Source organism: Dipteris shenzhenensis, chromosome 31, assembly GCF_047967505.1.
Source record: "Dipteris shenzhenensis isolate YYH24624 ecotype China chromosome 31, Dip_SZ_1.0, whole genome shotgun sequence".
Classification (NCBI taxonomy): Eukaryota; Viridiplantae; Streptophyta; class Polypodiopsida; order Gleicheniales; family Dipteridaceae; genus Dipteris; species Dipteris shenzhenensis.
The window spans coordinates 39,527,309-39,550,942 of record NC_141626.1 but is presented as its reverse complement, the minus strand read 5'-3'; the positions used below and the strand labels follow the sequence as shown (position 1 = coordinate 39,550,942).

General features: G+C 43.5%; 1 protein-coding gene across 1 annotated transcript in view; it reads right to left on the bottom strand.

The window, feature by feature from the left end:
* The window catches only part of LOC147881451 (uncharacterized), a 576,232-nt gene that overhangs the window by 434,668 nt on the left and 117,930 nt on the right, over nt 1-23,634 (bottom strand). Inside the window, exon 9 of the mRNA XM_087402392.1 lies at nt 133-301. Within this exon, the coding sequence (XP_087258518.1) occupies nt 133-301 (169 nt within the window). The remainder of the gene's footprint in view (nt 1-132; nt 302-23,634) is intronic.

The following is a 23,634-nucleotide window of genomic DNA, read 5'->3' as shown; positions in this document are numbered from 1 at the left end:
CACAGAAGAGTAGCATTAACCAAATAGAATAAACTCATGGGCAGTACAGTTTTATCATTTATGAGAATTCATTTCCTTAGGAAGAATTTTTGACTGTATATAAAGTTAGGAAAGAGTAAACGAAACTTCTACCTTGAGTTGTAGGGATATCCCATGCAATTGAGATGATGCAATCTTCAAGGACACTATACCCAAGAAGCTCCAATTCATCTAAATCTGATGATCCACATCTCAAGAAGTACAATCTTCCATCTAATTTGCAAGCAGCTACTACTTGTTTAGAGTTTTTGTCAAAAGAGACCTGCAATTGACATTTAAAAAACATTTTCAATAATATTGATAGCAGCAAGCACATTGAGGCATAAACTCTCCATTTACTTTAGTGCAGTCAAAACAAAATTAAGATAAGAAGAGGACTAAAAGATGCCTGTTTCAAAAGAAAAGTGAAGAAAGCTTACTCGCTTTTCTCACAAGTAATTGGCATAAATTATTTATATTTCGGTTTTATCCTATATTCTATAGCACAGACAAGGACACATTTAACTTTGGTTAGATCAAACTATTTGAGTTCTGCTGAAGCTTTTGAATGTACCCATCTTATCATCATACATTCTTCCTATGTATCCCTGTGTCATATTATGCTCTTTTTCCCCTCTTGACAATGGCCTTTTCTTACTCAGTTTTTTGGTGCTGCATGATTCTCCATTATGAAAGCTCCCTTTGTGGCTTTTCATGTCCCTCTTCAGTGTGGGAACAAAAAAAATCCTTACCTCATATTTTCCTCCCTCCAATGGACTTCACTCCTAGTTTCGTTTGCTTGGCATGGCCCTGCCTTCCACAGCCGCCGCGATGGACCTCTACTACTAGATTGGGTAGGACCTTCCACCAATGATCCCTCCCTCTTCAATGAGTGTTGTGAGCTGGAATATTAAGCGTTTGGTCAGGATTGCCACACATCATAGAAATCGAGTCCCAGCTTCACTATTCTATCACTCATGGGACAATAACAAGAAATGGTCAAACAGAAACTCCAATAGAATCTCAATACAAATGAAGTATAAGTACTTGGTATATTTAGTACCCAAGTACTACACACCAAAATAGACTAAGTCCTAGTCTATCCTACACCACCATATCATTGTATGTGTCTACAAAGGATATTACTCAAGTTATAATGATCCCCCATAGCACCGCTCCCATCTACCAAAGGAAGCTGATTGGAAGATGCCTAGGACATAGAGGCCAGCATGTTGCAGTCAAGTGTAGTAGACCTGCCTAGCAGCCACCCTCATCAAAGTTTGGCACCAATGCAATTGATTTGGGATCAGGTCCGACAATCTTCCATTAACCTCAAAGCTTTGTTCATTTGTGCAAGTCCTTCCAACTTACTTTGTTGTTACTTAATGCATCACTTGTCACGTGCATTTCTTTTTTTTCCACTGAAAAGACTTCTATTAAGTAGGGAAAAAGCCCCAAGAGAAAATAGTAAGAGTACGTTGATAAGGAAAAAAAAGAAAAGACAACCAGGAATTATGTACTTCACCACGTCAGATAGCTGAGACTTCATAGGGATCAGCTGCAATGTGGGCTCGTAGATGATGAGCTTATGAACCAGGTTCCAGAGCAGGTGTCTTTGTATTAGGCACCGAGACAAACCCCCCACAAAAACTGACTGAACATGGATCACACAGACTCAGAGAGAGCCAAAAGACTACACAGCCCGAAACAGATAAACTTAGAACTGAACTGAACTTCCCCCCAAAACTCAGAGAACAGTCAGCCTCAAAATACTATAAACCCACAGCCCACACTCCTAAGCTTCCATCAAGGACAACAGCTTGTAACTCCCACAAAGCTGCAACAGCGCCACCTCCTCTCCTTCTCTATCACTACCCAGCTCGCTTAGGACAACCATCATCGATGAAAGGTCACGTTCCATTGTGTCCTAGCCTGCGATTCCTTGGTCCCTCTATCTCTTTGCATACGGAGTTCATGGAGTCTCTGTTGCCCAAAGTCCTTCAGCTAGCAGAAAACGATACACAGCTATGCCTCAAGCTGTCCTAATCCATGAATCATCACCAACCATGCACCAACCCGATGGAAGAAACTTCCAGCAATAGCCATGCTATCTTCATTTCTCACGGAGAGCTTAGCTCACATGTATAGCATCACCCGCACAGCCAGGTAGCTTCCTCAATCAGAAAAAAAAACAGCCTTTCCATATGATCTCAGCCAGACCACGCATTCTCTACATCAGCTCACGTGCAAACAACGACCGTCCTGCCTATGTGGTAGCCATGCTCAGCCAACTACAAACAGCTCGATATTTTTGAAGATCTCCAGCGCCAAGGTCTTCTCAGCGCACACAAGCTCACAAATCAACAGTGTCCACAATAGCCCTTCTCTCCCATTCGATCTAAATTCACCACGTAGCTATAGCAACGGAGCACCCCGAGTTTATCCTTTCCAAACTTGGAGTCCCTTTGTGCCAAGCATGCAGTCGGAAATCCCCATCCCATCATGTACATAGGCCTTTTTTTGATGGGCGCTTAGTCTCTCGCTTTCATCTACGAGACTCCTAGTTATGTGCATCGCTCCCTCTTTTCTTCAGAAATTCTAGATTTCTCTACACGTGATCGATCGCAATCCAGACGCTCTACATTCCTTGCTATGTAGCCACCTTTGCATGAGCAGGATGCCTTCCCAATCAGTCCAGCCACCTCAGCCTAATTTGCCACCTCATCAGTGACATTTTACCACTCCTATTTAAAAAATGCAAATATCCCCCCAAGGCACATTAAATGCACATTTTGGACCTTTGGTCACACAATTCCCACACACATTAGCATGCACATTAAAGCTTGCATGCACCCCCATACACACACGTGAAAAGCCCCTTGATGTGGGCACCAAAACATATCAAATTCCCGTAGCATGAAAGTGCACATTCACTCAGAAAAATAAAATTAAGAAACCCTTCATGACTTGATTTACATGACCCCAAAAGCATTTCACTTAACGACACACTGGACACCCTTGCTCTAGAAGTCTGGTACAACCACATTGCATTTCATCATTTCCATGAAGTCCCTACAAAACATACTTTATTCTCTCAAAAAACTATACATTAGTCCATCATGCTTGTGAAAGAAAATCCACAAATGCCAAAAGCCCAGATGTGTACAACTATGTGCCTACCTACAGCTATATACAGTGCTCAAAAACTTGATACAGATTTTGTCCTATCATTTTTTTAACCCATCCCCAAGTCTGCAGACATTCATGTCTTGCAGATAGGGGTATATAAGATTTGCATTTCTTCAGAGGTATCCTCATCCATGAGGTCTTCTGGCTTGTCTGGTTTCATCAAAGTAGGTCCACAACTGCCTATACTCATGATCCTATGAAAGTATTTCTTTAGTCTCAAGCCATTGACTCTATTCTTATGCTGCTGACCATCCAAATCCTCAAGTTGATATGAGCCATTTTTGAATTTCTTCGTCACACAAAAAGGTCCATCCCATTTGGTCACAAATTTCTTCTTGAAGGTAGAATCCAAACTACTGTTGTATCTCAAAACTAGATCATGCTCCTCGATTTTCTTATCCCTGAATTTCCTGTTTGCTCTCTTCTGATTCTCCTCTTGAATTAAAGCATAATGTTCCACCGCCTTTTGTCTGTCTAGTTGTGCTTCCTGCAAATCCAATAAACGGTTCTGAAAAGTAGAATTTGAATCCTCGTTTATCTTCATTAACATCTGTAATGCAGGAATTTCTACTTCCAAGGGTAATAGACCTTCTTTCCTGTAAACAAGATGAAATGGTGAAAACTGGGTGCCTTCTTTTACTGCAACTGTGTAAGCCCATAAAGCTCAGTGCAAAGCAAGGTCCCACTCCTTGTCATGTGTTCTCATGATCTTTCCCATGATATTAGTACACACACCATTAAAATTTTCATTCATCCCATTACATTGAGGATAATAGGGACTTGCATATCTGTGTTTAATCTTCAGCATTCCACATAATAAATCCATCAGTTCACTCCTGAAACCTGGACCTCTATCAGAAAGCAACTCCAGTGGCACACCAAATCTACAGCAGATATCCTCATACACAAATTTACATACAGATTTCGCATTGACAGGCCGTACTGCTCATGCTTCAGCCCATCTCGTCAAATAATCTACAATTTTCAGCACATAACAATTTCCCCTGGTTGTCATGGGTAGAGGACCGATGGCATCTATTCCCCATTTCTCAAAAATATTATAAGCAAGCATGATATTTCTGAGTTCTGGATGTAAGATTCTCTTACTCATCTGCTGACACTGTAGGCATGACCTGCACCAATGTCTTATGTCTCTCTGGAGGGATGGCCACACATACCCTTTTGTAAGTATTTTCCTCAGCATGATTTTGAAAGCAAAATTGTAGAATACGAAAAACTTCTTCATGCCAGGGAATTCTTCTGAGCACCAGATCAGCCCCTTTCATGTAAAGAACATCATCTATCAGACAATAAGAAGTACAGCTTTTAATAAATCTGTATTTTCTTTGTTTCGGAACTTCTTCAAGCACTTTACCAGTTAACAGGAAGCTTTCCTCACAAGCCAATGTCTCCCTTCCTTTTTATAAGGGCTCCTGCACTCCTACCGCATCAACATAAGCTGCTGTAATTTCCTGAACAGCATCATGTGCATTTACATTCTTACCTCTTTCAATATGTTCGAGTGTCCAGGCATCCAATCGATTTAACAGTTTCTTCACCGTGCTTATCCATCTCTTCAAATGAACATGCTTAACCTTCCAGACACCTAAAATTTGCTTCACAACCAACAGAGCACCTCCTTTAATCATGAGTCTCTTAATACCCTAACTAATGCATACTTTCAAACCTTCGAAGAGGGGCTGCATATTCAGCTTCATTATTACTGCTGGCTTCGAGCTGAATTCCCATTTTCCGAATCTCCTTTCCTCCAGGATCATAAATGACAATTCCTCTTGTACTTTTATTTAAACATTTTTTGTAAGATCCATCAAAGTGTAAAACAAATGCATCCTCTAGGACTTTTTCTTCATTCATGTCAGTGTTCTTCTCCACATCTTCAACTAAAATAGGTCCTTCCTTATAGGTGAGGAGATCAGCCAAGGAAGCTTTGGTAGAGTTCTCAACCAAGAAGGTAAAAGAGTACTCCTGTAACTCTACTATCCATTTAATCATGCTCCTGGAGATGTTTGTACTATTCAACATATGAGGCAGTAGTGAACATGAGGTGAGAACCACAAAAGGCCTTGACAATAGATAAGACCGAAATCTCCTACAGGCATACAAGAGGGTAGCCAGGACCAATTCAGCCGCTGAATACTTCCTCTCTACTTCACTCTTCACCATGCTAGCATAATAGACTGGCCTCATATATCTGAAACCCTCTCCCTGCTGCAAAAGGATAGCACCAATAGCATCTGGTCCTATAGACGGATTCACATAAAAAGTCCTGGAATAATCTGGTGGCTTTACACTTGAAATATGAGTCAAGGATTCCTTAACTGCCTCAAACACCTCTTCACTCTCTGTCGTCCATTTTAGAGGCTCAAATTTTACCACCTGCTGAAGAGGATACAAAATCTGAGATAACATATGAATAAATCTCGACAGATACTTCACCTTCTAGAGAAAGGTATGCAACTGCTTGGTATTCTCAGGAGAGGACAGCATAACTAAAGCTTTTACTTTACCTGGATCTGGCTCAATCCCATTCTCAGATACAATATGCCCCAATATTTTAATGCTGGTCTGAGCTAACTGAGTCTTCTTAGGATTTAATTGACCACCATTATTATCAATCTCATAAAATACCTAATCCAGCTCGCCACAATGCTCCCTTCTTCCACTGTAGACACAGATGTCATCAATAAACACTTTACAAAATTTATCCAAGAAAGGTGATAAAATCATATCTGAATTCTCCTGATAGTGCGAGGGGCCGGTGGTAACTCCAAAAGGCATTTTCCTGTAACAAAAACAGCCCCAGGGGGTAATGAAGGTAGTCTTGATTTGATCTTCCTGGGCTATGGCTATCTGGAAGTACCCTGAATATCCGTCACACAAGCTGTACATTTCATGACCCGCCACTTTATCAAGAATATCATCCAAAAAAAGGTAGAGGATAGTGGTTTCTCTTTGTCACTGCATTCAGAGGTTTGTAATCGACACAGACTCTCCATTTGTCTACACCTTTTGGCAGTATGACCACAGGACTTATCCAATCAGAGTGAACTACAGGATAAATTATTCATGCCTTGAGAAGCTTATCTACCTCTTCCTTCAGCACATCTCTCTGTTCCGGGCTTAATCTCCTTATTTTCTGAAAAACAGGTTTGGCACCTTCCTTAAGCTCAATTCTCAGAGGCTTCCCTTTAAATCCCCTGATCTCCTCATAAGAGGTGATAAACAAATTGAGGTATTTCTGCAACATCTTCAAATATTCTTCTTTCTCCTCAACATTGAGATCAGGATCCAATGATTGCTCAATCAACACCTGGGTCGATTCTTGAGAACATTTGGGCTGCATTAAATCCTCAATAACCTCAAACCTGTCCACCTCTTCCTCACTGAACCCTGCTGACCCCACAAAATCTACCTGTGAATCCTCATCTACCAAATCCACCAATGCTGTTGTTACTTCATCACTTTCTGAAGTCACAGAGCTCTCATCCTCACTGCTGGTTTCACTTCTCTCTTCCTCTTCACTTGCTGAATCTGAAACTTCAGCCTTGCTTACCATATCGAAATTCAATTTCTTCCCATTCGTATGTACAGAAAATATTCCTTTCTGCCAATTCTGAATTGCACCTACCTTCCTCAACCACAGCCTTCCAAGAATCAAAGGATAGGCTCCCAACCCCGCAGGCATCACATGACAATCCACTCGACATGAAACACTGAATGCCTCAATCTCCAGGCTAGGTACTATCCCTAAAGTCTTCACCTTGGAGTGGTTTGCCATTCTAATGCGATAACTAGAGGAGCAGGATATCTCCTAATCTCTCTACACAAGCCTGGGTAATCACACAAATCTGTGCACCCCCATCTATATAGGCCTCTCCAAAACCCTTTCCTTTATGCCAGGCTTCTACAGCAGGTAAAAGATCTGGCAACTCTGAGACAGGTATCAGCTTAATTGAGGCAATCGACAGAATCAAGGCAGCAGTCCCGGCCATTGATTGGTCAGCAAGCCCAACTGATGACAAGAATGATGATGAAGAGGAGTCTTCCCCAATTTATTTATCACCTAGGAATGGACAGGTTGTCATCACCTTCAACTCGAAGACACTCAGGAAGAGGATTCTAAGACAATCCTATAAGCTGAAGGGGACAAAGATATGGATTGCTGAGGAGCTTATAAGAACCCAATTGAAGAACAAAGCTACCAAGCTTGCTAAGGTTCGGGCAGCCAGGGAAGCAGGAAAATGGGCAGTATATCGTGACGGTCTTGCAGTGATTAGAGAATTTAAGACAAAATCTAAAGACCCTCAGTCTTTAACTGATGTAATGGCCACTCCATAGCCTAGTACTTAGTTCCTTTTATGTTTTATGTTCTATGTGTTTTGTTTTTCTGGAGGAATCTGATGATACTCCCAGGGAGGTTGCCTATGGCCCTCTCTGTACTGATGTATAAGCAGGTCTCTTTTGTCCCATAGACCTTTTTAGGTCTCCAGTGGACATTAATAAACTTTCTTTCTTTCTTTCTTTCTTTCTTCTTTGCTGGATTTACAGCCCGCCTCCATTCTTTTTTAAGCTTTGGGCATAGACCAATCATTTGGGCAAATGTAATGTCCAGTTTCCTCGCTGAAAGCTTCCACCAAATCATAATCTCCCTGCTCCTTCCGCATGGGATAATCTGCAGTTCTGTACTTCCTTCTGGGCTTCCTGCTCTTCTTCTTTTGGTAGGTCATCATCTCCTCAGACTGCTTCCCCTTCTTTGCACTCGGACCAACCTCCTCTTCTCTCTCTCTCTTCCGATACAACATAGATGCCCCTCATCTCGAGTTGACTCGCCACTAGCTTAGCCAGGTCACGAGAGCAGACTTGCTGCAGCTTCATATGTATCGCACTTGGATTTATCCCACGCAGCTTCCGACGAAGATGGCCACATATCGTGACCACTTCCTTCGGATCTCAGAGGATGGATTTGTCATTCCACCAGGCTATACAGGTATCCACATGTCCCACTCACTGAGGATTGCCCTTGGCCAGCTTAGAGTCTCTTCGCATCAGCTCGAGATAGAGGCTGGTAGGATGCGACGCATGGAGGATGGATGGCGACCAGGCCGAGAGACCAGGATCTGCCCTTGTTGCACCATGGGAGAGGTGGAGTCAGAGGAGCACTTCATTTGCAGATGCCCGCTATATTATGAGCTCAGAGGTAGATTCCACTGTCTCTTCACGGATGGCTTTGGACCTCTCTCACAAGTGATGGACTACGAGGATCAGCATTGCCTAGCTCTTTATGTCAGGGAGGCCACTATGCTTCGACGAGACTACCTCAGAGACCATCAGCACAGACCGGAGCGTGATAGAGCCCAGCGTGATAGAGCTCAGGCACACGCTATACCAGAGGACAGAGACCAGGAGGAGCACGAGGAGGTCAGAGCTCACACAGGACACATGCCTCCACCCTGTGGATGTACATATTAGATGGTTTGTAGACGCCGCAGGATCTTGTTACATAGGGTACGTACTCGCCGCTTCATCTCCAGACGATCCAGGATGATGGCAGCTTTTCGGAGGAGACTTACTCATGGAGATCTCGCCCCACTAGCCGCTCACCTCACCTTTGCTCAAATTTGTACTCTCACAGCAGGAGGCAGAGTCGATGGACAGGATTTCCAGTATTATTTTGATTCTCAGACTCCGTGACACCTGGACTTGTATCTTTGCATTGGCATATTGTACTCATCCCCCCATTTTGCACCCAGGGGCGGTTTCCTTGCATCTAGTTTACTTTGTATTTAGGCTCAGATTTGACATTATGTACTTTCACTTGCATTGTATTGTGTAGCACTTAGATGATATTCGACGATGCCTTTTCTTTGTGGCACGTTGATTTTGTGCTATCTTGTATGCAGAGTTCTTGATGTCCCATGGGCCCATTTTGGCCTTTAGTGGACAATAATACACTTTCTTTCTTTCTTTCTTTCTTCCCTAATGGCATGACATCTTTAACTTCCTCCAACTCCAACAAGCCAAATGTAACTTCCTTACCTTTCCCTTTCTCTTCTGCAGTGGCTTTATGGATTCCAGAGGTACTAGGCTGACCTACATCTTTTACTTCTACACCATGATCATTCACCCTATTATTTAACCCTGTTGGCAATGGATAAACATCACCTCCAGCACGAGGAGGCTTATCATAGTGTGTGCTGTAATGTCCCCACTCTCCATAATTAAAGCACTGGACACAAGGTGCAAATGACCCTTGACCTCGTCTTGCCTACCATGGGCCTGAATTATTTGAAGAAGGCACGTTGCCTCTGCCATAACCACCCGATGATCTACCTCTTCCCCTACTGTTCACCAAATTCAAACTCAAACTCTTCATAAGCTCCGACATTTCATGAATTTCTTCTTTTATATTCTCCTCCTTCCTGACGTCAGGCTTCTGTATTTCTGGCTTCACATGAGAGAAAATTTCAGGCACATGCTGAACCATTGGCATCTCGTGCTTCATTTGTGACAATCTTATCTGCTTTCTCTCCTTCTCTTTTGCTACCCTGAGAGCATCCTCATAAGTGACCAGCTCTTTACATTCAATCTCTATCCTAGTCTCCGGCTTCAGACTAGCAACAAACCTATCCTTTTTTATGACACTGGGAGGAACTTTACGTAATAAGGCCACCTGCCATTTATTCCACAACACAATGAACTTACCGACATACTCATCCACTAACTGAGTCGGCTGTTGCTGCAATAAACATAGCTCTCTCCAAATTCCATCAAGATCTCTAACACACATAAACCTGTCCAGGAAAGCTGTCCTCACCTCTGGATAAGTCGGGTTTCTGTGAACACCCTGATCATCACGCATCCTTGCGGAGAAAGTCTGCAGCCAAGTTCTTGCTTCTCCCAACAGACAAAAGGATAGAATATGAAGAAGGACTTTGTTATGCTCTAGCCGAGATAGCATGACCTCGGAAAGATCGATGGGCATTTTCTCTTAGATGACCGACTTTTGTAATATTTTATGTGCATAAATAAAATGGTCAAGGGAAGTAACTGCCAAGGTCCTAGGTGAGGGTGTATTGGCATCGACTAGGTGGTTCTGAGTGCTAATGCCTAGGTGCACCTAAATGTGTAATAATGCCAAGGGGCAAATGTTTTAATTGTGCCCCAAGAGAGGGGTAAATGGTGTACCAAGCTAAAGGTCTAAAATGATGACATGTGGCAGAGGGAACCATCTAGGGAGTTGTGGGCTTGTGCATATGCATGAGGAAAGAAAATTACGTATCTTTTGTGAGCATGCGATCCATAAGACAGGCTGGGAGGAAATTATGATGCCATCGCTTGTGATATTATATTGCCTGTAATTCGACAGAACAGTATGGATAGAAAAATGTTCGTTTCATTTGGTATCAGAGCCGAAGCCGTTGTGATGATTTGGGCCATCGAGCAGTTCTTCAAGGTTGCTTGACGTGGTGGAGGGATCCGAGGCGATATCATTATTCAGATCATGGCATAGCTAAGTTTTGGACTGTCGCTGGGAATACGTGGTGGCTGGACGGGTGAATTTTTAGGTCTCAGCATCGATGCTCTCCTCACCTACGCAAATAGCTTGGAATAAAAAGAGAAGGCTTGGGCGCTTCGCCGAAAATGTGCGACTTTCGTAGAGCCAGGGAACGGTGGTGCGGGAGACTAAAGTTAGGGGCAGGCCCTTCGACGTGATGAGCGATGTTAGATGCAAAAGACCGTCGCGTTGATGTTGGCAAAAGAGTGTAAAGCTTCAAAGGTAGCAAATAACCGGTCGAGAGAGAGCGAGGGAGGAATCTCACTGTGAGAATTTAAGCTAGCGGCGGCCGGAGTTTATCGGTACTTGTCATGAGGGTCTTCTTTGGGATTTTTCATACAGTTTGTGGTTGTCTAGCGAGAATGGCAGAAACTAAGCTTATTGAGCTGCTTCAAGAAGCTTCGTTGCAGAATAGAGGTTTTACTTATATCCGAGTCACAGTTTGGACAGCGGTACTATGACTTCGACCGTGGAGCAAGCTTTGGGACATCTACGTTACGTGGAGCTTCGAGGGAGCATCATTTTCTACTTCTGTATAAAATTTTAGTTTCCAATTTGCAGACGATTTATTTCTGTATAGCGGAGGGAAATTCGAAGTGGAAAAAAAAAAAAACTATTTTCCCTTTTGAAACAATGGAGGCAGAGGGACAAGATTCCAGGGTAAATCCTAGTGAATCTAGAGCATGGTCTACACAAGAAGTGTCCCATCACACAACACCTACTCTGGTGGGTAGGATTTCTGTACTAGAAGATGCTTTACAGCAGATCATGAACCAGCAGCTTCAAGTGAACGCTGGTCAAAATGAAATTAGAGAGATGGTACAAGCCTTGTCGGCTAGACCATCTAGAAATGAAAAGGGTAAAGCTCCAGTAGAGCCAGAGCCCAGTATACACTCATCACAACATGCGAAGGTCAAGGTACCTAATATTGCTAATTATAGACCGAAAAAGTACGCTGGTCGGATGACCGAACGCAGTTCTGATGTGATCGAGGTTTGGTTACACAAGTGGGAAGAAGCCTTCGCCATTTGTGAAATCAGATCTGATCTAAAGAAAATCCGCGAGACCACTCACCTGTTTATTGAGGCAGTGGATAGGTGGTGGATTAAGCAACAGAAAGATCAGGTTGCCCCTACCACCTGGGAAGGGTTTAAGGCTGAATTTAAGAAACACTTTCTTCCACCTGACGAAGAGTCCCGAGCTTGGGATACATACAGAAACCTTCGCCAGAGGAATTTGTCGGTGGCAGAGTACACTGACAAATTCAGAGAATGTGTTATGAAGATAACAAACCCTCTCCCTATGTCGGTTCAGTTGAAAGACTATATCTATGGACTGAACGATAAGATTAAAATGGAAGTTCAGGCTAAATATGTGACTACATTAGATGAATCTATTGCAGTAGCTCTGAACTATGAGGATGCCAGAGGCAGAGGCCTAGTGGATTTGTGCAGGTAGGGACTCAGCATGAGTACTCGAGAAAAAGGGGATTTCAAAGGAAATGGACTTCAAAGACAAGTGTCTCGCAGCCAAGTGGCCAAACCAAGCAGGTGAAGCCGGTTGAGGGACCAGCAAAGACAAGTACCACCGTTGGGGTGAAAAGGAAAGTAACTCCAATGGCAGCCCGGGCTTGGTCCTCGAGCAAAAAGAGAGAGCTAGAAAAGAAGGATTGTGCTTCGGCTGCCTTCAGCGACATTAGTGGAAAGATCGTCCACTAAACAAAGACCGTCGCACGGCCAATATGATAATATTTGAATGCGACGCGGAAATGCAGGAGAGTCCCAATGTAGAACATATGTAGATGCAATTGGCGGGACCTTCTCAGAGGTTAGTACCTGGGTTGTTAAGTGTGTCTGTTACTACGTTAGTAAGCGGTGCATCTGATAACATCCTTTCAAAGCCCGCAACAACGGGGTATACATTTTTCGATGAGCCCGATTTGATTAAAATGAAAGAGCAAGTAGCCAATCATGATGTGATTGTGTTGTTTGACTCAGCGTCAACGCACAATGTAATTAACTCGAAGCTTATTAAGAGGCTCCAGTTGAAAACTAGTCCGTCTGACTATGCTTATACGATGAGGATGGCGGACGGAAGCTCAACTGAAGTATGGGACCAGAGGGTTACCCAATTGGAACTTCGAATACAGGACTATGTTGAGAAGCTAGACTTTGAGTTGACCAGGCTTGCTTACGCAAATATAGCCCTAGGTATGGCTGGGCATTTTTGGAAAGATCCAGCCATTGATTGGAAAAAGCATATTTACCAGTTCAAGATGAACGGGGTAGAATATGTTTTACGAGGTGAAAAGGATTTACCTCGAGGACCATTGATTTCAGCCATGGAAATTCGGAAGACTCCGAAAGAGTTTCTGTGTCTGTGTATAGCATCGGTAGAGTCGATTGATGATGCGTCGACTAGCACTATGGCTACCCAAGATGGGAAAATGGCCGAGTTGGCTAAAGAGATATCGCAGAAGTTCTCTGATTGTTTTAGGGATGAGTTACCTTATGGGTTACCTCCAGAGCGGAATGTTCAACACAAAATTGAGTTTATCCCGAGGGCAGAACCTGTAAATAGACCTCCCTATAGATTAAGCTTTATAGAAGAAGCTGAGGTGCGAAGACAACTGGAAGAATACCTCAAGCTGGGGTAGATTCAACCCAGTTTTTCACCTTTTGCTTCCCCAGTGATATTAAAGAGGAAGAAAGATGATACTTTTCGCCTCTGTATAGATTATAGAGCATTGAATAATATCACTATTAAGCACAGGTATCCGATGGCTCGGATCGATGATTTGCTAGATGCATTACATGGGGCCGTAATTTTCAGTAAGATAGATCTTAAGTGTGGCTACCATCAGATCCGTATTAGAGGCGAGGATGTGCATAAAACCGCTTTTAGAAGTAGGTTTGGTCATTATGAGTTTTTGGTAATGCTCTTTGGACTTACCAATGCTCCAGCTACATTCGTCATGCTTATGAACGATTTACTACGTCCGTATATCGCAAAGTTTGTAGTACATTTTATTGACGATATTCTGGTATTCAGTAAAAGTATTACTGAGCATCATGAACACTTAAGAATAGTGTTCAGTACTTTGAGGAAAGCCAGTCTTTATGTAAATAAGAAGAAAACTATACTGTGTATGGTTAGACTTGAATATTTAGGATTCATAATTACTCCAGAGGGGGTAGAAATGGATCCAAAGAAAGTAGCTGCGATACTGACTTGGCCAATCCCTCAGAGTTTGACCGCTTTGCGATCATTCTTGGGATTTGTCCAATTTTATTGAAGGCATATCAAAGGATATTCTGAAATAGTATCGCCATTGACTGATCTGACCTCAGATAAAGTACCTTTTATATGGGGACAGAATCAACAAGAAAGTTTTAACACCATAAAACAAGCTGTGGTCACAGGACCGGTGTTAAAAATAGTTGATCCCCAGAAACCGTTGTTCCTGGAAACCGATGCAAGTGGCATTGCGGTAGGAGCAATTCTCCTCCAAGAGGGAAGGCCAGTAGCCTTTGAAAGCAAGAAGCTTTCTCCCTCTCAAAGAAATTGGCCAACTCATGAATTAGAGTTGTATGCTGTTGTCCATGCTTTGAAAACATGGAGATATTATTTGTATGGATCAGAGTTTTATGTGGATGTTGATCATGATACTCTGAAACATTTTTGTAAACAACCTGACTTGAGAGGCCGCCAAGCTAGGTGGGCAGAACTCATGCAGGAGTTTAATTTGATGATTCGGTACCGAAGAGGAAAAGATAATAAAGTTGCTGATGGGTTGTCACGCATTATGCATAACATGAGTTTCACGGTATTAGAGAGTGCTCTAATGGCCGAGATTAGAGAAACTCAAAAGGTAGACGAGTTTGTCCAGAGTCTATGGACTAAGGCTCATGTGTTAAAACCCAGGGAAAACGAAAAGGATGACCTGGCATCCAGAAAAGGCCAAACTTATGCAAGATATACCATAAGGGATGGTATGCTGAAAAGAAATGGCAAGGTAGTGGTACCTAATCAGAATGATCTCAGGCAGAGAGTCATTTGACAGTGCCATGATAGCCCATGTGCGGGACATCCAGGAGTTGAGAAGACATATGATCTCGTGAAGCGAGATTTCTTTTGGCCAAAGATGAAAAAGCATATTCATGAATATGTGACACGTTGTTTTTCGTGTCAGGTAAGTAAGGCAAAACGGGTGAAGCCACCCGGACTTTTACAGCCCTTGGAGATACCACTAAGTAAGTGGGAGAGCATTTCCATGGACTTTATTATAGGACTGCCTATGACACAAGGTGGATATGATTCTATCCTTGTGGTGGTTGATCGTCTTACCAAGATGGCTCACTTCATTCCAAGTAGAGAGTCTGTTAGTGTCCCGCAAGTGGCGGATTTGTTTATTAAACATATATTTCATCTGCATGGATTATCCAAATCCATAGTGTCAGACAAAGATGTCAAATTTACCGGTCATTTTTGGACTGCGGTATTTGAGACACTAAGGACTGAGTTGGGAATGAGTAGTGGGGATCATCCAGAAACGGATGTTCAGACAGAAAGAGTCAACCAAATTTTAGAGGATATGCTTAGAGCATATGTGTCATTGAGGCAACATACATGGAACAAGTGGTTGCCATTGTTGGAGTTTGCCTACAATGATAGAAAACATTCCTCTACAGGGTTCAGTCCGTTTGAGTTGAACTATGGTTATAGGCTAGCAAATCCAACTATAGCTAGAGTACCTGAGAAAGTGCCTAGTGCCACGAACTTTGTGGTTCAAATGCAGGAGATGCTAGCACTTGCGAGAGCTAACATCCGCCAAGCTATGGATAGAGCTAAGGCGTATGCAGATGAAAACCGATCCAATAGAGAATTTAAGGAAGGAGAAAAAGTTTTTCTCAAAGTTCCTTCGCACTCTAAGTCTTTGACTGCAAGAGAGTGTGCTAAGTTATCACCTCGATATTGTGGGCCATGGTTAATTCTAAAAAGAATAGGCAAGGTAGCCTATAAATTAGAATTGCCACTGGGGTGTAAGGTGCACCTAGTGTTTCATGTTTCTCATTTAAAGAAATTTTTGCATACTGGTGACTCACTAATCGAAGGTGTTGTTTTGTTTTAGGAGATAGAGGATAATGCAAGATGCAAGTCAACAAGAATCCTGGACCGAGGAACAATGCAGGTGCGCAATCGGAAGATACCCATGGTGTTGGTTGCATGGCATGGTCTGCCTCTATCGGAAGCTACCTGGGAATTCGTATACCAGTTACAGAGAGTGTTTCCTGATTTCATCATCGAGGAAGTTGATGCTTGAAGAGGGAAGGAATGTTATGCTCTAGCCGATATAGCATGACCTCGGAAAGATCGGAGGGCATTTTCTCTTAGATGACCGACTTTTGTAATATTTTATGTGCGTAAATAAAATGGTCAAGGGAAGTAACTGCCAAGGTCCTAGGTGAGGGTATATTGGCATCGACTAGGTGGTTCTGAGTGCTAAGGCCTAGGTGCACCTAAATGTGTAATAATGCCAAGGGGCAAATGTTTTAATTGTGCCCCAAGAGAGGGGTAAATGGTGTACCAAGCTAAAGATCTAAAATGATGACATGTGGCAGAGGAAACCATCTAGGGAGTTGTGGGCTTGTGGATATGCATGAGGAAAGAAAATTACGTATCTTTTGTGAGCATGCGATCCATGAGATAGGCTAGGAGGAAATTATGATGCCATCGCCTGCGATATTATATTGCCTATAATTCGACGGAACAATATGGATAGAAAAATGTTCGTTTCAGACTTTTGAAGCATTCCTGTCTTTAGTAAGAGCTGTGAACTCCAAGCACTCTAAAAACCTCTCTGGGTCTTCATTGGGCAACCCGTGAAATCGAGGAAATTCATGAGCCATCTCTCCTCTTGACTAACTTATCTCAAACACACTCCCAACCAGAAATACCACCCAACCTCTTCTGGGAAGGAAACAAAAATAATCACACTACTGAAGAAAACTTACCCTGCATCTGATTGGCATTCTTCTTCCTAAGAGCAATCACTTTCAAAGCCTTTTGAACCTTAGCACGGAGACGTATCACCCGAAGTTCAACATCAAGGCATCTATCTCTCCGCAACATTCCCCAGCCAATCTTCTGGGCCGTTTTGTCTTGAGTACTGTTACCTAGAAAAGAAATCAGAACAAGAGGCTAGACACTAAGCATGGCAACGCTCACGGCCATAGAGGAAAGGAGAACGTGAGGGCGAAACGTTATCATGGGAGGGGAAAAGGGATTAGAAGAGGAGGGAATGAAGAGGGAGACTATGGCACAAGGGAAAAGGGAGAGGGGGAAGAGAAGCATGTACATGATGGGAGGAGGAATGTAAAGATGGAGACATTAAGGAAAGAGGACCATGCTTTATTTGAAAGGAAGGGAAGGGGGAAATCAAAGTACTAGCTAGGTGGCTTTACAAGAACGAGCGTGTCTCATCAAGGAATAGCCCCCTCCTTTTATAGCCAAGAGAGAGGGTCTCTCCTAATAAATGCATCCTCCCACATGCATGGTGTGTGTGGAAGAGTCTCCCATGTGGGCTAGGCGGTTGCGCACTCTCAATTGTGTGCGATAACGCTTGGCCACATTTTTCCACATATATCCATTCCCATATCCCAAGTCTATGATACTCCCTTGGTCTCTTCCCAATTTTATAATACGTTCAAACATCTAGGAGGATAAGTGGAGGGTTGGCACAAGGAATCTTGCCACCTCATCCTACTTTTCCCATTATTTAACTTGCACTCTTGGACCTTCTATACCTCCCCCACATGGGCCTATTCTATATGGAGGGAATAACCCAATATAATATCCATCTCCACCTATTTTATATTACTTCTCCCATGGACTTTGGGCCATCTCTCACTAAATGTAGCCTAGGTGGAGGGGTGGCACATGGAGGAGCCATGCCACCTTACATTTTGTAATATTACTACCATGGATTATGTACATCACACCTTATGGGCCCTCTTACATGGAAGGGTGGCACATGGTCATGCCCTGCCACCTCAACCCTGGGCCCTATGCACACCATATTTTATTATACTATTGCCACACATACAAACACACACTCAGTGACCTTATGATCCCACTGGCTCCTGTTCCCTGCGGCCATTTTTCCTATGGTTTTACAAAGGAGGCCATTGATCTGCTCCGTTTGACCCATGGATGCTGGATAATAGATGCTAGAAGTGCGATGATCAATACCCATGCGATCCATGAGTAAATCCACTGCTTCATTTAAGAATGGACTCCCATGGTCAGAGACTATTTCCATGGGTGTCCCAAACCTTGTGCAGATACGTTCAAATATGAAATTTGAAACTGCCTTACCATTTGCAGCGGGGAGGGCGATAGCTTCAGCCCACTTAGTGACATACTGAGTGGCTACCAAAAGATACTTCTTTTTGCGGGCAGTCATGGGCAAGGGCCCAACAAAATCTATTCCCCACTTCTGAAATGGATGGATGGACATCACTGGGTGATGTTGCTCAGGATGCAAATCCTTCCTACCAAAGAATTGGCATGGTTCACAGGTTTTGCAATACAAAGTGACATCCTTGAACAAGGTCGGCTAATAGTATCCAACATGTAAAATCTTCTTAGCTGTATAGTCACTCGCATAGTGGCCTACACAAAATCCATCATGATAATGCTTCAATACCTTAGGCACTTCATCTGCATCAATGGCCCATCTTAGTACCCCATCCATGCCTTGACGGTACAACACCCCATCAAAGAGGGTGTAGCGCCTACTATCTCTGCGGATCTTCTTTCTCTCATAGCTAGTACTTTCTGGAGGAAAGGAGAAAACAATCAGAAACCTGTAGATACCACCATACCATGGATCCCCAACTTGTATAGCCGCTACAAGGGTTACATCAAGGCACTCCTCTAAATCAATCAAAGCATTCTTCAAGTTGGAACAACCCCCCTTTTACAAATTTGAAAGAAAAAGCATATTCTTGTAAAACTGCCAACCATTTGGCCAACCGGCCCATGGGATTTGGTGATTGAAGAACCTACTTTGCAAGACCAGTGCTAGTGAGTATAATGAAGGACTATCCAGCCACTGCTTAAATTTCTCAATGCAAAATGCCAAAGACAAGGCATGCTTGTCAGCCTCTGAATAGCGTCGCTCAGTGTCGAGCAATTGTCGAGAAGCAAATCGAATGGGATACATGAACCGATCCTCCCCTTGCTCGAGAAGAATACCTGCCAAAGTGTGCTCACCAAACCCAGGATTGATATAGAAAGTCTTTGACCAATTTGGATTGCGTAGAATGGGTTCTGAAGCCAGAGCACTCTTGATTTGTGCAAACCCATGATCACAATCCTCATCCCAAGAGAAATCAACCCCATCTTTTAATAGCATAGTCATGGGTCGTGTCAAAGCAGCATATTGATCAATGAAGCGGCGATAGTATCCTGCTAGATTGACAAATGATCGTACCTGACATTTGGTTGTTAGTGGGGAGAGCTTGAGGATGGCTTCTACCTTCTCAGGGTCATGCTTGACGCCCTCAAATGAGACAATATGTCCCAGTAACCTCCCTTGAGTGGCTCCAATGGTGCATTTCTCAGGGTTGAGACTACCATTCGCATCATTAATCCTTTGGAAGGCCAACCTAACCTTCATGACGTGCTCCTTACGTGACGAGAATATACAAAAATCATCTAAAAACACCTCCAAGAAATCTCCCAAATAAGGAGCAAACACCATCTGCATAAATCTCTGAAAGGTAGCAGGAGCATTGGTGAGGCCAAATGGCATTACTTTGAATGCAAATGTCCCCCAGGGTGTGGCAAATGTGGTTTTAAGCACATCTTCTTCGGCAATTCTGATTTGATAAAACCCGGAGTAACCATCACAGAAAAGTATACGTCTCATGACCACTTACCTTCTCAAGAATGAGGTCTTGAAAGGGAAGAGGATGATGGTCCCTCTTGGTGGCTGCATTGAGTTTCTTATAGTTGATGCAAACCCGCCACTTGTTGTTTTTCTTTGGGGTGACTACCACTGGTGAAACCCATTTAGTATTGTGAACTGGAACAATAAACCCAGCTTCTATAAGTTTCTGCAACTTTGAGTGTAAAGCATCGGTCTGTAGGGGCCCTAATCTCCAATACTTCTGAGCCACAGGCTTCGCATCAGGCTTCAGCTCTATCTTGTGTTCTATGGCAGTCACATGGCGAAGGTGGCGGTAGCTAGTTGCGAAATGGTCAAGGAAATCTTTGAACATTTCTAGGAATTCGTCTTTCTCACTTGGAGTGAGGTCTGGGGAAAGCATAGATTCAAGCTATTGAGGACTAGCTGTTACCTTTTCTGTAGGTAGCGGGGTCGGAGACACCCCCATCATGTAAACTTCCTCCTCTGAGAACTCCTCCCCCCCGTCTAATTCTTCCATTGATTCAGACGCCGAGGACAAGAGAGTATCACTGTCTTGCTCCTCTTCTTCTTCTGGTTCTGTAGCACCTGGTTGCACCGGGATCTTCTCCTTAGAAGCACCAAAAGACATGTGTCATGTCTTCCAATAGCTGACTACATCACTCTTCCTTAACCATGGTCTCCCGAGTATGGCTGGGTAACTCCTACCTGTATCTCCAATGTCCACTACATAGAAATTGACGGTGGTGGTCAACCCATTGACAGTGATGGGCAAATCCTCAATGACTCCCAGGGTGGCGAGTCGTCGACCATCTGCTACCTTGATTCAAGTGGAGGAACGCCTTGTGCATTTCAAATTCAATTTCTTCATGATTCGGGGCACCATGATATTACATGCAGCTCCCCCATCAACACACACACTTTTGACATAGCAATTATCTATGATGACATCTACTGTATGTGGGTGCCGATCAATTTCTTCAGAGATAGAAGATACCTCTCGTACCTTTCCCTTTTTCTTGCTCCTCCTTGTTGAGAGCCCTTGCTGTAGCTCACGTCTCACCTTAGGGCTTAATGCTATTAGTTAAGAGAGAGTGATGCTCAAAGACCGATGAGCAAGGTCCTGAACGACCGAATAGTCCTCTTGCCCTGAGCCGATGGAAAATCCCGAGGGTGACCACTTACTCTTGCCGGATCTTTTAGTCTTCTTTGCTGGTGGGTCTGCCATCTCAGCATTTGAGGGCTCTGAGAAGGACACCTTCTTCCTAGGGCGGCCCGGTCCACGGTTTGGAGAGGGGTCCGAGGTGATACGACTTCTTTTCCCAAGGTCAAGGATCTCTACGTCAATGTCAACCATGCTTGGAAAATGGAAAAGAGAGAGACGAAATGAGGCTTATCTATGGGCAAACAATGGAAAGAGGTAGCTTGAACTGAAAATCAGGTGAATATACATCCACAAAGCACACATAGGCAGGGTAGGGTGTGACTGGTGTATTGTGAAATACTACTCGGGAAGAATTTTTAGCATAGAATAGCTCATAGACAATCTTAAAAGAACCAACCCTCATGATATCGCAGCCATCTTTACAAGCGAGGGTTAGAGACGCAGCGCTGCATGAGGTTGTTCATCAAGGCAAACAAGAATGCTATGACAAATGTCAACAGTTGGAGAGCTTACACATCACCTTAAACTTCTTCCAGTTCTTGTAGTCACCATGCTATTTCTTCAAGGGGTGTGTGGTCTGGCATCCTTCTTTTGAGCAATGTCCTTGAGGACCTTTCTGATGATCTTCCGAAGTCGGTAAACTTGTATCAAATATGCCCAACACTTAGTTTCATGATGACCACAACCTTTGCATTCCTTACAAATGATCACCCTCATTTGTGGCTTGCAGCTTTGTTGGGGTGGTGCTTCCACTCGCTTCATGCGTGATTGAAGTACAAGCTTCACGTGCCAAGAAATCAGCAACTAGATTCTGAGCTCGAGGAATATGCTGAATTTTTACCTCTTCAAATTGGTTGCAAAGTTCCAATGCTTGTTGATGTCGTGGAACCAAGCCTTTGCTCCGCACCTTCCACCTTCCACTAACTTGTTCACACACTAGTTGAGAATCTCCTTGTACCTTAAGTTGCTTGACGTGATGTTCTTGTGCCTTTTCTAGCCCAAAAATGAGTGCCGAGTACTCAGCTTGGTTGCAAGTACTTGCAGGTGCAGACTTGCTATAACAATACTCCTCACCACCCGGTGAAGTGAGCTTCACACCCACGCCAGCAGCCTTGGTCGAAGGTTTGTAAGCTCCATCAAATTGAAGGATCCAAGATGTCATCACACCAAGACTAAAATCCGGACATCCCAAGTTTCTCGGTAGTCCAAGATAGGTAGAATGAGAGGGTGGGGAGAATTCAATACTTGAGCCAAACGTTCAGCACCAAATAAACTTGCAATCCTTTGTTGATAGTTTATCTTTAGACAAAAAAGAATTACAACTTGAAGCTCGAAATGAGGCACAAAAGGTTGATTAGGTACAAATGGATTCCTTGGTCGAAACATTACCTACCATAGCTGAGGCCTAGAAACCTTTATAGTGAGATTGAGAATAAACCATTCAAGATGAGCTTATCCACAGGAATTAATAGACAGATGCCCCAAATCTCCCCCCAAGCTTGGGGAGCATCCCACCCTTCGAAGAAGGACACCCTTTTAATTACCTCCGAAGCAGCAAGTAGCTCGATCACCATACAATGAGTAGAATTAAAGTCAAAGTCCTCCCAACGTATCATTAGTTCTTCACCTTGAATCATCCACGGTGTATCATCCCACCCGTCGTCTCCTTGAGCAATGCATTGTACGATCAGTTGTTGCAGATCGACATGAAGATCAAGAAAGAGATCTCGCCCATTGGTAGCCGTAAGGCGCGGAGGACCAGGCACCAAATCCTTAAACTCGTCGAGAAGTGACATAAATATCCACCCTCCTCGTGTGGCATGCGTCGGTGAAGTGAACTTGAAAAAGTTCCGAGTTGGCGATCTTGTAGGAGATGTGAATAGAGCACATGAAATGAAATACTTTTGCTTTCGTGGGAGACTTTTATCCTTCATGAGGACATGGGACTGCTCATTATTTTTTCATTTGACCCCTTTTGGGATGTCGTGGCATTTTAGACCACCTCCATGGCTTTTTTGCCACATTGGTGAGGCTAGGGATAGAGTACTTTCTCTCCCACCTGTTGTATGATTCGTTTTGAATGGAATATATCACTTTTTCATTTTTAAAATACTTTTGCTTTTTACAGCAACAGTAAACTCCCCATGGTTAGAGAGTTACAATTCTCGAGATTTCAATATATAAGCAAAAATCATTACATTTTCATCATTTCCTACTTGTTGGCCCAATGATAAGTCTCCCTTTTGTGAAGGGGGACGTCTTGGGTTCAAATCCTACTCTTTTAATAAAAAGAGAGGAGAGGAGAGGAGAAGGAGAAGAGAAAGAGAAAGAGAAGGAGAAGAGAAGAGAGAGGGGGGCGTGGGATCTGTTACAGTTTTGCAGAAACCCAAAAAAATTATCCGCGACTAGAAGACGCAAGAGCCTAGAAAAACGTCGCGATCTGTCCGCGATGCGTGTGGGTGTTCATAGTGGACGCGCGAATGCGCGCGCAGAAGCTCAGAGGGAGCACCGATGTTGCAGTTCTGCAGATGCGATAGGTACGAGCAGAAGATTCGCCAGCCAGAATACACGTAGGAACTGCAAAGCAGAAAGCAAGCCGACTGGAAGTGCAGAAGTAGGGAGGTTTTGTAGCCGTAGAGACAGGGAAGGCACGCAGTTTGGAGGTGCAACAGTAAAGAACTACACACGGAAGAGGCTGCAGAGCCGCACCCAATCGTAGGAGTAACAGATTTTACATCACTACCCGTGGAGATT